The sequence below is a fragment of the Thunnus thynnus genome, chromosome 12 (genome assembly GCF_963924715.1).
Source record: "Thunnus thynnus chromosome 12, fThuThy2.1, whole genome shotgun sequence".
NCBI lineage: Eukaryota > Metazoa > Chordata > Actinopteri > Scombriformes > Scombridae > Thunnus > Thunnus thynnus.
Window position 1 is genome coordinate 26,361,152 of NC_089528.1, and position 14,793 is coordinate 26,375,944.

Here is a 14,793-nt window from a genome sequence, read left to right on the forward strand (position 1 = left end):
GGTGCTCATCTATCATTAATGATGTCTCACTTTCCACTGCACTTATTCAAATGAAGCATTGTCACAAATTTGGGTCACATTTTATTTTACGGTACACTAATAAGACATAATATGCAGCACTTAAATAATAATATATGTTCTTTATTAGACAGTAAACGCAGTCATACCCTAATTAGACACCATGCACCTAAATTATGCTGTAATTAGAGACCACATATAATGCCGTACGAGACCCCAAATATACTATACTTAAACACAATTATACAAAATTATACTCTAATTAGAAACCAATTAGGTGATCCTAATACACTATTACACACCATTTTATAAGATCATAGTCTACAATGCCATATCAGATCCAAAATATACTACAGTTAGACGCTATTCTACCCTTACTACCAAATTATGCTGTAATTAGACACCACATTTAATGCTGCCAACATGGACCTATGACAGCTTAATTAGACAACGCAGGCTGTAATCAGATGAATGTGATGCCATGTTATATCGGGTATAGCCTTTATAATTGTCAAGATAAAACACTGAGCTCAGACGACAATACATTTGTCCTTTATTTATCATAGTTTCACTATCTTACAGGGTCCTTTGTTCATTAGAAGAAAACTGTACCGTAAACTAAAGTCAGACCACATCAAGTCACATCTGGTGGCTACTTCACACGTCCCTCATAGCCTGGATGTTCTCCAGAGTCCTGTGGAGTTTGTAGATAGTGATACAAAGCCCAATACATGCTTCCTCGACACTCTCCTCCATACCAGTTAAGACATCAGACCATTTAATGCCATGTCACTATCCCAGTAACATTAGGCTATGGAAGCAGCCAGGACATTGCATCTTTATTTCACACTGTTAGACCCTTATTAGACTTTCTTAGAGGATATTTTGCTAGTTAGGGTATAACTGTGTTTACTGTCTAATAAAGAACATATTTCTAGTTTTTGGCTAATTTGATACAAAGTACGGCATATTATGTCTTGTTAGTGTACCACAAAATAAAGTGCGACCCAAATTTGCTTTCAGTTCTCTGTGCAAGTATGCAGATACCCAGTAGTCCCTAATGAGATGAGAGAATATGACCTCGCTGTGCTCCCCTCTGTGGGATACTGAGAAAAGTGAAATATTTAGACACAATATGTAGGCTGGTGTGTTGGAGCTGTCATCAGGCTGGCATCCCTTGACACCAGGTCAAAAGAACCAGATTAGCAGGTCAGATAACTAAAGATAGAAAAGGAGAAAACAGCCTAACAAATTACATAACTGAGGTGAAAATAGGTTACCTGCTGTTACACCGAATAGAGGAAAACCTGCATATCAAACAACCAGAATAGCAGGATGGATAACAAAGAAAGTAAACACACGTTTGGTCAATGCAGCTTCCCAATGAAGCTAAACTTCGCCAATTAAACAGTGGTGATGTGTTGATTAAACGAGTTTGTGTCTTTTTAATTTCCATTTCTCACTGTGTGATTAGTCCACCATGATGGTCTATTTATCTCTATTTGTCTGCTTTATTCTCTCCCGCCTCCCCTTCATCCTTTGCAATCCTTCCATCCTCATCTTTTTTTTCATCCAACTGATGTCTCTACCGATTTCCCATCTTGGTTCATCCACCATCCTCTTTCTGCTCTTCTTTTTTTTCCCTCGTACTATTTATCTCCTGACTTTCTACCAATCTTCCTCCTGCTCTTCATCCTTGTTTTCCTCCTTTCCAATCTTCTTCTCATTGTTCTGCATGCCCTCATCTTATTTTCCCCTCTGTTTCGTTCCTATTACTCTTTTTCATCCACCTTTACCACCTCAACGTCCTCATGTCCCTCCTCTGTCTGATCTTCATCTTCCCTCTCTTCCATCGTCCTTTTGTCTTTGTCACCTCCCTACCCTTCACCTGCTCATTCTTCTTCTTCCTGCTCCACCCTTCTTTACCGCCTCCTCTCTTCCAGGTAGGAGTTCATCTTCTGAACCCCGACGTCTCGCCTCCCTCGGCAGCCTATTAGATGACCAGCATTGGCACCATGTAGCAGTGGAGCGGCGCAGCTCTCACCTTAACCTCACTGTGGACAAACACACAGAAAGGGTTCAAATCCCTGCGGAGTTCAACCACTGGGACATTGAGCAGGTGGGATGCAACACGTGGCTTTGACACAGACACACAACCTACCAGACACATACCTACACAAAATGAATACACATGAACTTTTTTGTGCATTTTGTGTGTGTTTTTGTTCCCATACAGCTGAGTGTTGGGGCTGTCCACTCTCAGAAACCAGCCCTGTCCAAGAGGAACTTCCATGGCTGCCTGGAAAACCTGCTGTACAATGGCCTCAACCTGATAGAACTAGCGAAACACAAAGACAACCAGGTTACTGTAATGGTAAGTTAGTTTAGCTGGTATGAGCAAGTTAATTTGATGCTAAGTAGCTAAACACAATCAGTCACCACCTTAGTGACTTGTCCTGAAAGAATGAAGAGAGCAGACCGTTGTGAAATGAATGTATGTATTCGGTATCCAAACTTTTGAAACGGTAAATGTTTTGTGACGTTTGCTCGCTGGTAATGTAGCTAAGCAGTAATGCTGCTAACAAACATCTTGCTAAGCCAAGTGACCTCCTCGTGACACAAGTTGTACTATATGTAATGTGAAAAGGGTCACTTGAAGTGACAAAACCCAAAGAGAATTATCACCAGCTCTGTAGCTCAACTTTTAGCACATTGTTTTGGTTTTATGCCACATTCACTGTTTTGTTTCAGTCTCTCATCAACCTTGTTTCCAGCAGCAGCAGCAGCTGTTTTCAGTGAAAAGGCTCTGATAAACCCACTGTATGGTACCTGCCAATGTTGCCAATGTATCTGACAATGTTAGCAGCTAGCTAGTGAAGAGAGTAAAATGTCAAGCAGCTAAACAGCCACACATTTTTTCTTAGGAGTTGGTGGAGACCAACCAGAAACACAACTCCAACTGAATGCTAATGTTTGCTGGATGTGTCAATAGGCAACTGTTTTGCTAACACGTTAGCAACAACTTTATAAGATGTGTCATGGCTTTGTGTTTATTTTGTTTTTCTGCCCCTTAGAGGCCAGAAATCAATTAATGCAGACTGACTTAATTCCTAGTGTAGCAAGACTTTTATGTTTTTGTATTGTCTTTTATTGGGTGCAGCAGTAGTTGACACCCATTAGATAGTGGTGAAATGGGGATGACAACTACACCCCCACTGGGATACAGTTCCCATAAATCACAACCATACCTGCTTAAAATAATGCAGTGAAACCTGAATGTGTGCTCTGGTAGACAGCATTAGTTTCTCTGCTATTATGTGACACGCATTCAGCCAGTCATTATATATTATTTTAGCATTTTATCAACCCTTCCTCCACAGCAGCATCGTCAGCAAACCCACTTGCATGATCTGATTGTAAGGGCTAAATCTTGTTATCGTCATGCCCCATGTTATGTTCATATGCTTTATATGGGAATAAAGAGATAAGGAGATAAGCTACAGTATGTGCATACTCACAATCTTCATATATCAGCATTGATATATTAGGCTTAAAAGTGTAGATATAAAAAGAGATACCACAACAGTAGACATAAAGCATGTCTTCACCATAATTCTCAAAGGATGGACAGGTTCAGGGTGTTGCTTACATCTAGCCAATGCCATATTGCTGTTTGAAGAAATTAAACTAGCAGGGATTCTTTTTGTGTTATTTTCTCTAAAATGTTTAGATTTTTTGAGTTTTTCCGATTTTTTTACAACGTATGCTGTAACAATATGGCATTGGTTAGACATAAGCAATGTCCAGAACCTGCCGCTGACTCTTCTTACTTTCATAAAGACGTGCTCCATGTCGAAACGTGAGTTGCTGCACCCTTTTTAAAAATCTCTCACTACAACCTGTGTGCTCCAGATCTCCTCATTCCAGAGACTGTCTGGACTGAGATTGTTTCATATCTTTTGTGGTACCCTATAGAGTTGTTTTGTGACCAGTGTGGTTGTGACAGCTCACGTAAATCATTTGGGAAAAGCAAAGAACTTTTGATGTTCAGCTCCTCAAATGCTCTATATCTGAGAGAGAATACAGCATCAATAGCTGGACCTGAACCACCTAAAATAAAACTTCAGGCTAAATTTGGCCTTGTGCATAAAATTCTTTTGGCCCTCCAAAAGCTAGTAAAACATTCTGCTCGGTGTTTTTTGCGACTTATTACAAAATGTCCTAACACACACTGTGAGGACACAGGAGCTAAGGAGCCACTGCATATTTTTCTACAATAGCTAATTATTTAGCGCAGTACAAAAACAAATTACCACAGGTCAACATGTAGTGTACATGAGGTTGTGTGTACATGCAGGGATGCACTTATACATATCGACCTCCATGCCGTCCCACTGGGAAATCATCTGGATACTGCCGCTGCCGCTAACGAGCTGCTAGCTGGTTAATGAAGCTAACAAGCTCTTAACAAGGACAGTGAGTGATGAGAGGACAAAGAAGTGGTGAGACTTTCAGTAACACTTCCTTGTCTTTGTCATTATAGGACCTTCAGATGTTCCTACAATAACAATAAGTGGAAAAAGCTCAGTGGAGAGCAGCTCTGAACATTTCTAATAAATGGTTTCTCATTACAGTAAAGGAGCAGAGAGCAGAGAGGCAAGAATTCTCAGTAAAGAGATTCACATGCATGGCTGAAGATCTAATAGAGGCTGTTTTACAAGAGCGCTGTAGCTCTTAAGGTAGAAGAGTATTAAGAAAGTTATAGTCCATTTTAATATAGAGGCCACTGCTGGCCATATTTAAAGGCATGATAACAAAATAAAGTCAAGCCTTCGGTGATGTATGTGTGCGTAGGTGTGTGCGTGTGTAGTAGTGAATGGCTTTTGGCGGATTTTATAGCTCACTTTTTACTTTATATTTTGCAGTGGCTCTGCATCCTCCACCATGTACTTCCATATATCACTTTAACAGCTCTACAAAGGGCTCTTAGATGTCATCCGTGTTACCGGAGTATTATAAAGATAGCGGGCTGATATTCCCAGCAGAGAGCCGGGAGTGTAATATATTACTGCTGCAGCCTTAGCAATGGACCTGGTGCCATTACCACTACTCAAAACAATGGACCACAACTGAAATGTCTATATAGCACTGTTCATATACCCCCTCCTTACACCTCCAAGCTGGGTGACACTGGTATTTCAGTTTGCTTTCATGGCCTTTATTCTCAAGGAGACTTGCTGATGAGATCACTGCGACATGAGGTCACATCGACACGCCCTCTGCAACTGATTAATATTCATGTTTTTTGTTGTTTTATCTCTCTAGTAATCATTTTTTTCACCCCCACCTCCCCTCTTTTTCTCTCCACTCTGCATCTATCTGTCTCAGGGCAATGTGACCTTTTCTTGTGCTGAGCCAGTTTCTGTTGCCGTGACATTCCCCGGCCCCCAGAGTTTCCTCCAGTTGCCGGGGGCGACGACATCCACCTCTGGGGGCGTGTCCGTCGGGTTTCAGTTCAGGACGTGGAACAAGGCAGGGCTTCTGCTCACTTTTGACCTCCCTCAAGAGGGCGTGGTCTGGCTGTACCTGAGTGAGGCCAGACTCCAGCTACAGATCCATAAAGCTGGCAAGGTGCTGCTGGAGCTCAGCACAGGTCAGTCTAACCATTTATAGAGTTAATTTCTAACCTTTTACCTCTGTTTCCAAAACCTAAAAGCTAAATCCCAACCTCAAATCTAATCGCCTTAAAACTCAAAACCTCTAACCTTTAATTTAACCTCTAACCCCTCACCTTTCATCAATTTTACCATTGTTGTGAAGCAGTTCATAATACTTTTTAGCATAATGCTACACAAATGAACATAAATAATACAGAATTATTGTTATTATTGAATATTTTCCCAGGTTCTGGCCTGAATGATGGTCAGTGGCATTCAGTGGAGCTGAACTCCAGAAGAGGTCGTCTGACCATCAGTGTAGATAAAGAAGAAGGAGGCGTTGCTCATGCCAGCCCTTCATTTCCTGTCAGCATAGGAAGTCAACTCTTCTTTGGTGGTAAGACTTAAACATGTGTATTTTCAAGAGCATCTTTATTAGTAATTCAACAACTGTTACTGAGCCGTTACAGTACACCATCCTGAAAATTAAGAAGATAAATCTTCAACATCAGCGTACCGGTGTTTATGTTCGCTGAAATACAAACAGGTGAAACACTGAGTGAAACATAAATCAGTATTCAGAGGTAGTTTTGCTAGTTCAGCTACATTTAGCAGCTGAGTGATAGTTAACCTATACTAGGATTTTGAATCAGGCATGTTTAACCTTAGGGTGAATTTAATTTCCCTCATTTATAAAACAATCTATTAATACTTTTCATGTCTGTACTTTTTTAACATATGAGTTATGTTTTCAGTAGTAAATTCAGCTAAAATTGAGTCTTTTCATATACAAAGAAGCTACTACTTTTTATGACTATACATGTGTACTTAAAACTAGCCTCCCACTGTTCTGTCTGAAATGGGTTTTTTAACTTTTCATTCATGAACATTTTTCACATTGTCAGAACAGCAAGCAAAAAGCCAACTAGAAACAGAAAACAAACCAAAAAAAAAAACAAAGAAAAACAAATTAGAGGTCATGGGACGGTCAATATGTCATGACAAATTTGCCTGATGTAAAATAAAATATTGCACACGATACAAGCAATAATTATGAGATATCTGTCTCATTAAACACGCCATTTTTTCCACAATTTTTCTCCCAATACTTTTTGGAGCCGTATGGAGAAGGTCATCTGTTCTAGAAATGTAGGTGTTTAACAATATTGACAAAGAGGCTGTAGGAGCAGTAGGACAGTTCTTCTGAAGCCAGTATTTTGTAATGGCCTTTTTACTCACCGCCAGCAAGATCTTTAGGAGGTATTTTTGAGATGATTGTTGCTACTTTCTTACAGAAGGACTGAATAGAGGGGCAAGATCAGAAAACATGAGCATGATTGACTGTGATTTCTCCACACTCCCTCCAGCAACATAGCTGGGTACCAGTTGGTTTAGATTTCTGTTTGGGAGTGATAAAAAACTTTTTCCAACAGAAGTCTCTCCAAGTCCGGGAGTTGGTGGAGAACAACTGTGTTTCCCAGGCGTTCAGCCACATGTCCTCAGTTATTTCAGTGTGCAGCTCATTTCCCAATTGTTGTTTCACATAGTCTGTAGTGTCCTTATTTTTGATGAAGTGATGCTATGGTATAACTTGTTTATAAGACCTTTATTGCTTACTGAGTTCTAAGCATCAATAAATATGTGAATAGCTATTGGTGGCTCTCTTGGATTAGACCCTTTTACCTTTTTACAGAAATAATCAAGAAGCTGTAAATACTGATCAAAACTGTTAAGCTCCAATTTCTTAACAACCTTGCATATGGAAGTGATGCCAGAATGGACTCATTATCTCTATCTGTGATCTTGTGATACTGGCGTAAAGTCAGGGTCATATACCGGCCATGTAAGCAGTTTAACCCATGGAGTTGGAAACGTTTAACCAATTCCACCCATACTTTAAGTGAGAAACTCACCCATTGACTTGCCATCTGGAATTTTTCCTTCTCCTTGCCGACATAACCAGGCAATGACAGTTGGTGTGTCTATTAAAGATAATTCCATAGTCTCTCATTTGGCTATATAAAATGGATTACACCAGTATAAAAGTGGTCTCAACTGAGCTGATAAATAATAATCCCTTGAGGATGGGAGGGTCATGCCCCCACTCTTCTCCAGCAGCTGAAGTGTAGAGAATTTCACCCTTGGTCTCTTTTTATTCCAAATGAATCGTGAAATATGCTTATTCCATTCAATAAATTGTTTCTGAGGGATTTCTATTGGAAGTCATAGGAAAAGATATAATAATCTAGGAAGAATATTAATTTTAATTGACCTTATTATGCTGCCAAAGTCGAGAGGGAGCAAACCCCACCCATTGAGTTCATCATATATTTTTTTGTTAATGCAATTATAGTTAATATTAAATACCTGTGACAGATCTTTGGGTATATTTACTCCCAAGTACTTGATATGGGATGAATTCCAGTTGAAATTATACTTTGCAATGAGTTCTTGCATGGAAGTGTAACTAAATGTCATAACCTGGGTTTTGTGTATGTTAAGGACATACCCTGAATATACCCTATATGTATCCAGCATTTTCATTACTAGAGGTAGACCTGAACCTGGGTCCATGATTGTGATCAGTACATCATCTGCATATAAACCAACTTTATATTCCACTCCTCCTATAGATATACCTTTTAGTTTTGTCTCCTGTCATATTGCTTGGGCTAGAGGTTTGATGAATAAATTGAAGAGACTGGGGCTAACTGGGCAGCCCTGCCTGCAGCCGTGTCACAGAGTGATGGAGTTAGAAAGGCTGCCATTAAACTTTATTCTTGCAGTAGGAGAAGAGTAAAGTGCCTGAATACATTGTATAAAATCTTCACTGGAGCTGAGTCTGTTCATTACTAGATAAAGAAATCCCCGCCTGACCAAGTCAAAAGCTTTTTCAGCATCTAAACTAAGAACAATAGAGCTAACTTTTCCTTATTAATCCGCTCAATGATATTTAGGACTCTGCTTATGTTGTCTTGGGTTTGTCTTTTTTTATGAATGCTGTTTGGTCCTCATCTATTAACAGAGGCATTGCAGTTTCCATCCTCTTTGTTAAGATGGCGACGTACAGTTTATAGTCTGTGTTTAAGACACTGATAGGTCTATATCCTTTACAGTCCATCCTGTCCTTTCCTTCTTTGGGGATAACTTATAAAGGCCTCCCTCCAGGAGGGTGGGGTGGGTGGGGTGGGGAGCCTTCTTTTATAATGTAATTAAAAAGGTCTCCCGTAAAGGGAACGAGTGTTCTCTCATTGATTTGTACTATTCTGGGGGGAACCCATCAGTACCAGATGACTTATTCAGGCTTGAAATAGCTTTACCTATTTCCTCCATTGTTATTAGTAAGATAAGTTTATCATTAATTTCTTCACCTAGCAGAGGGAGGTCTCAAGAATTCAGATATTCAACAATTGTGTGTCTATAGACCTGGTCTGATTGGGAATATAAAGATTTGTAGTATGTTTCGAATGTTTTTTGTATACCCTCCAGACTGCTAGTAGTGTTATTTGTAACAGGGTCTCTAATCTTGTAAATGGTGTTTTCTGCTTGTTGTTTTCTGAGCCTCCAAGCAAGCAATTTTGCCGCTTTGGGGCCTGCCTCATAATATCTCTGCTTCATAAACATTATGTTTTGCTCAACTTCCTCACTTAATATTATATCCATTTCCTGCTTGACATTTCTAATTTGGTGTAAAATACAGGGCTCTTTATTAACAATATGTGCTTGTTTTAGATCTCTCTATTTTTCCTGCAGTCCTAACAATATTTGGGCTTTTATCTTTTTCAACACGGCCATCCTGGCTATGATCTTCCCCCCTGAGAACAGCTTTGGCTGCATCCCATAATACCTCCCCATTATCATTGTCCTGTAAATAAACAGCTAGGTCTGTCTCCATTGAACTTCTAAAAGTGGGATCATTCAACATGCAAGTGTTTAGCCTCCACTGTGTTTTTAGTTCTGTCTGTAATAGGGAATCACTGTGTAATAGTAAAGTTTAAAAGTATTTATTATGTTTATTATCCTAAATTCCTTGTGTGTCTGTGGAAATTGTCAGACAAAGAAAACAACCACAAAGGACGATACAGGAGTATAATACACCAAACTGACTCCAAAATGTGTCTGTTTCTGTTTCAGTGTGGTTTAAATGAGCTTTGTTGTGTTTGCCCTGGAAGACGTGTATTAATATTTGAAACTTTTTTTATATTTTATATAATGCTCAGTATGGGTTGGTGTTGTGAATGGTCACCTCTACAGTTGTGTGTGCACTGAGCCAAATTTAGCTTGTGGCTCTTTTATAATGAAAGTTATAAGTCTGCTTTATCTTTCTCCTTCTCCTCCTCTCATTTCTCTCTTTACTCTCTCTGTCTCTCATGCTGCTTTCCTCTTCTTTCTCTCTCCTTTTTCTTTTCCTGTTTTCTTTCTCCTCTTCACTCTTCTCTCCTCCCTTTGTTTCACTCTCCACTGGCATCCTTACTGCCTCTTTTTCTTAAATCTCATCTCTTTTGTCCTCTCTCTGCTCAGCAATATTGCAGTCCAGCCATGTTCTTGAACTGCCTTAGGCTTTTTATCATCCAGCACGTACACACTCACACATTTACACTTGTGCACTCTCACTATCTCCTCTTCCACATTAAATGGACTACAAAGAGAAAAAAATTACCCGTATTCATTTGTTCAAGGCTTGGCATATATTTGCATTATTCCAGTAGCAACACACCATAAATTACTTTGTGTTCTACCGTACAGAGAATTGAGGCGTTCTTCCACATTTACCACAGCATCACCTTATGTTACTCTTTAGTAAATCACAGTAGGTTTGAACCCCTATAGAAAATAACACTGCACATTAATCATTACAGTAAAGAAAAGTGTGTTTTCTGCTCTTTACTAAATCACTGTCACATTAATTTTGCCTAAACAATGGGGTTAAGTCTGGTGCAGCTTTGATATTTCTAGGGGAAAAAAACATGACTCTCGGCATTGTTGTTCAACTGCATAACTGCTCTCCTCCCTTTCTTGTACAGGTTGTCCTGCTGAAGAGAACAGTCAGGGATGTAAAAATCCTTTCAACATCTTCCAAGGCTGCATGCGTCTCCTCACTGTGGAGAACCAGCCAGTGGATCTGATCATGGTGCAGCAAAGGCTGCTGGGAAACTACAGCCACCTGCAGATCGACATGTGTGGCATCATCGACAGGTCAGTCCCACCAAAACCCATCTCACTGGTCAGCCGTCGAACCATCATTTTACCCTCTCTGCCATTTCTGAGACATCACTGCAGATACAGTAGTTTTACCATTGTATTCCTTAGATAAGTAATCATGTGCAATTTCAACCATACAATGCACCAGATGTTTTCATTGATCACCTGTTTTCAAAGTGTGGAGCGTTAATTTTCCAGGAACATACTGTTATTTTGGGATAACTGTCCTCAGGGTAAAACATTTGGCACAGCTTTACAGTGTTTTTATACTGTTTGAATTTTACATATCCTCCTAACAAAGAACAGTGTTTTTAACAGCCTTCGAGATCTGTTTATTTCCATTTGTTGGTGTGCCAGGGTGAAAACATAATGGAGCTGTAATGAATACAAACACTGCAGAGTTCCAAATAGCCATTACTGCACCAAACTTATGTTCAATCTTTATTTTGTTCATCACCATAGTAGCAACTATAATTGCACCACTACAGTATTCACGATTGTACTGAACATGAGCCTGCTGAAGAGGCACAGTGAGGTCTCTTTCTATTTTAGAAAGCATTCAAACTGTATAGCCTTTAGTAACTTGTGGCAGTAGTTATTCTCTCAGTATGTCCAGTTGATCAAAAGGAGTGGGATTTAAACCCACAAGGAAATGTGTCCACTGCATTTTGAGATCAACGCCTTAACCACTCAGCCACCCTGGTGTCTTCACTGTCACCTTCAGTAGCAAAAAACCTAATAATATAATAAAATGATTTGTTCTTTTCTGTCCAACAAGCTATTAATCATCAACCACTTGTGCACATATAGGCTTCTAAGATTTGTAGTATATAACCTTTGCACAAGAAGCAGGGTTCAGGGCACATTATAGCTTCATTTTTAAGCCCAACAACTTGATCATATCATGGACATGTAAGAGCCTCAGTCACTCATCAGTTCTTGAAGTTTGTGACCAAGTGATGAGAATGGGAATGAACACCACTTGTCAAAGTTATACCAGGAGTGGGGCTTGAACCCACGCGGGCATTTGCCCATTGGATCTTAAGTCCAACGCCTTAACCACTCGGCCATCCTGGTATTGATCACTGATAAATAATATGGGCTGAAAGACCAACATTTCCATCCCTAGAGCCACAATAAAAAGTGCCTTGACTTGAATTTTATGAGGTTTGTAAACCGGATGATTAATTGAGAAGAATCCAATTCCCTTATCTAATCACTTGTTTGAAAGGAACAAGGTAGTAGGTCAATTGTCACTCTGTTAAAAACCTGAACACAAAAGGATGATGTGTCACTGCTTTTCATTTCATCCACTAGAGGCTGACCAAGACAACCATAAGTCCTGGATGTTGAAGAGAGCCATCTCTGTATGAACACAACTTATACCTTTATACCAGGAGTGGGGTTCGAACCCACGAGGGCATCTGCCCATTGGAACTTAAGTCCAACGCCTTAACCACTCGGCCATCCTGGTCTTGATTAGTCACAAATACAGTACTCTTAATTGACCTATGATTGACAATGACAATGCTAACATACTGATGTTAAGCAGCTATCATGTTCACCATGTTCATCATCTTCCTAATTAGCACAAAACACAATGTACTTATGTACTGCAGAGGCTTGTGGGAATGTCATTAGTTTTGCAGGTGATAAACCAAACTATTGGAAAATTTGAATTTTGACCTGATGATGGCGCTAGATGAAAAGCCAGGGGATCACTAAAGTCATTAGGATTCATCCTCTGGACACCATGAATGTTTGCACCAAATTTCATGGCAATCCATCCAGTAGAAGTTCAGATATTTTAGTCTGAATCAAAGTGGTGGGCCAAAAGACCAACATTTCCATCCCTAAAGCCAAAATAAGAAGTGCCTTGACTTGACTTGTAAGAGGTTTGTAAACTTTGTGTTAAATTGATAAGAATCCCATTCCCTCATCTAATCACTTGTTTGAAATGTACAAGGTAGTAGGTCTATTGTTCAGTCTGTTAAAAACCTGACCACACACAGATGAGGTATAAATGCAAATGTAGTGTTTTCCAACCACCCGAACCTTACCAAGATAAACACAAGTCCTGAGTGTGGAACGGAGCCATCAGTGTATGAACACAACTTGCTTTCAACGCCACTTGTTGTTATACCAGGAGTGGGGTTTGAACCCACGAGGGCATCTGCCCATTGGATCTTAAGTCCAACGCCTTAACCACTCGGCCATCCTGGTCTCAATAGTAGTAAAGTACAGTACTCTTAATCAACCTATTGTGAAAATTGTTCAGCAAAATATTATTCTTACTAAAAAGAATAGTCTTGAGGATGACAAACTTACATAATACCTGTAAAAGACATAATAGCATCTTCAGTGCAACACACTCCTGGTTGCAAACTCCTTAGGGTGACACAACAAAATGTTCTGTGAGAATACAGATCAAAATCTTTTGCATCCACAGTAAGCCAAAAAAAAAGGATCAGTCTCTTATTCCTCTACCAATTGTATGTGCTAGTGCAATTCCCAATAAGAACATAACAGCCTACTCTTGACATTCGACTGAATTAGAAATATGAAAACACATGGAGGCATTGACAGTTTAAAAAGCAACCTTGTGACAGTGCAGCTTTCAGAGTTTGGAACAAGATTGCAGTCTAAAAGAAGTTCCTTTGCTAATTGCTTTTTGACATTGGTGACTGAACACAGAGACTAACAGCCAAAGTTGTTCTGTCAGTCAGAAGTTTTTTGCATTATTTTATTTTGTTCTGAGCCTCCTTGATTGTTTTGTCATCCAACTTTATATGAGACGCAACCTTTGTGGAAGTTAAATGTAATTTTTCTTTTCCTTTGACTTTTTGGCAGAGTAATTTATTTGTGAGGTGAAGCAGTGTGGAGTGTTGGATCCAGGAAAGACACAAACAAACACACACAAAGAATCTAAAGCTTGCACTCACACTCAAAGTATTTCAGTAGAGGAATGAAGAATTATTCTTCAGTGGAGACCTGATGTCTGAAATAACCACTGACAGCCCTGTTTGTGTTGTTCTCCCTGATATCTGACAAAACAATGTTTTTGCCTGTTTCATCTCTTATCTGCTTCTCACTGAAATAATGAGTGTTGTTCACACTTGTGTATCTGCCAATTTGTTGTGATTTGTCAGCTTTGATCAAGGCTGTTTCAGTTAGCACCATGATGATATCAGTAGCATCTCTATGATTGTTACTCCCACTGTTAAGGCAATATATTATTTTCCGCCCTTTGTTAATGATGTCTGGACTTTTTACTGCAGTTTTATTCCTACTCCAGCTGTTTTTCATGGATTCGGTCACTTTGGCATCTACCGAAATTTCAGTTTTTGGTTCCTTAATTTCCTATAGGGGTTAAGGTGCCGACTATGAGCCACGACATCTCTGGTTCAGGTCTGGCCTGTGACCTTTGTTGCACTTGATTCCCCATCTCTCTTCCCTAATGCTAATAGAAAGAGTGCAATCAAAAGCAGAGTGTGTTCCTTCCAATATTACCTTTCTGTTTTCTTATATAATAACAGTTTTGTAATGCCCTCCACATAGTGAGGTGCTGAAACACATGCAGAACAAAAGAGAAGAAAGTCCATGTATATTTATGTTTATTTATATATCATTTTCATCTCTGTAATAGTCATTTATATTAATCTCTGGTGCAGAACAAATTGCCTCCTGTCCAATGTCACACCAAAAAGCACAGCACAATTAAAAGAACAATTATAACAAATATTAACTGTCCTCTGGGCAAAAACTGACAGATACACGCACATATACATATCTACATATACATACAGTATGAACATAGCTACACACACACACACACACACACACACCAGTCACACATTCTTACCGGAGAAGGCGAATCTGCTTCAATGGATTTAATTGAATATCTTCCTGTTCCTAC

General features: G+C 39.5%; 1 protein-coding gene and 3 non-coding genes across 6 annotated transcripts in view; 1 reads left to right on the forward strand and 3 right to left on the reverse strand.

Annotated features, from left to right (window-relative positions):
- The window catches only part of LOC137194591 (contactin-associated protein-like 4), a 134,543-nt gene that overhangs the window by 64,303 nt on the left and 55,447 nt on the right, over positions 1-14,793 (forward strand). For all 3 annotated transcript variants that reach the window (XR_010930987.1, XM_067606640.1, XM_067606639.1), the window contains exons 6-10: positions 1,962-2,137; positions 2,255-2,392; positions 5,407-5,671; positions 5,923-6,072; positions 10,700-10,871. Coding sequence is in view for 2 of the 3 variants with exons in the window: in XM_067606640.1 (XP_067462741.1) it covers positions 1,962-2,137; positions 2,255-2,392; positions 5,407-5,671; positions 5,923-6,072; positions 10,700-10,871 (901 nt within the window). In the remaining variant the exon portion in view is untranslated. The remainder of the gene's footprint in view (positions 1-1,961; positions 2,138-2,254; positions 2,393-5,406; positions 5,672-5,922; positions 6,073-10,699; positions 10,872-14,793) is intronic.
- On the reverse strand, positions 11,872-11,954 carry trnal-uaa (transfer RNA leucine (anticodon UAA)). Its single transcript has one exon. It is a non-coding gene; the product is annotated as a tRNA-Leu (tRNA).
- trnal-uaa (transfer RNA leucine (anticodon UAA)) lies at positions 12,269-12,351 on the reverse strand. Its single transcript has one exon. It is a non-coding gene; the product is annotated as a tRNA-Leu (tRNA).
- Positions 13,018-13,100, reverse strand: trnal-uaa (transfer RNA leucine (anticodon UAA)). Its single transcript has one exon. It is a non-coding gene; the product is annotated as a tRNA-Leu (tRNA).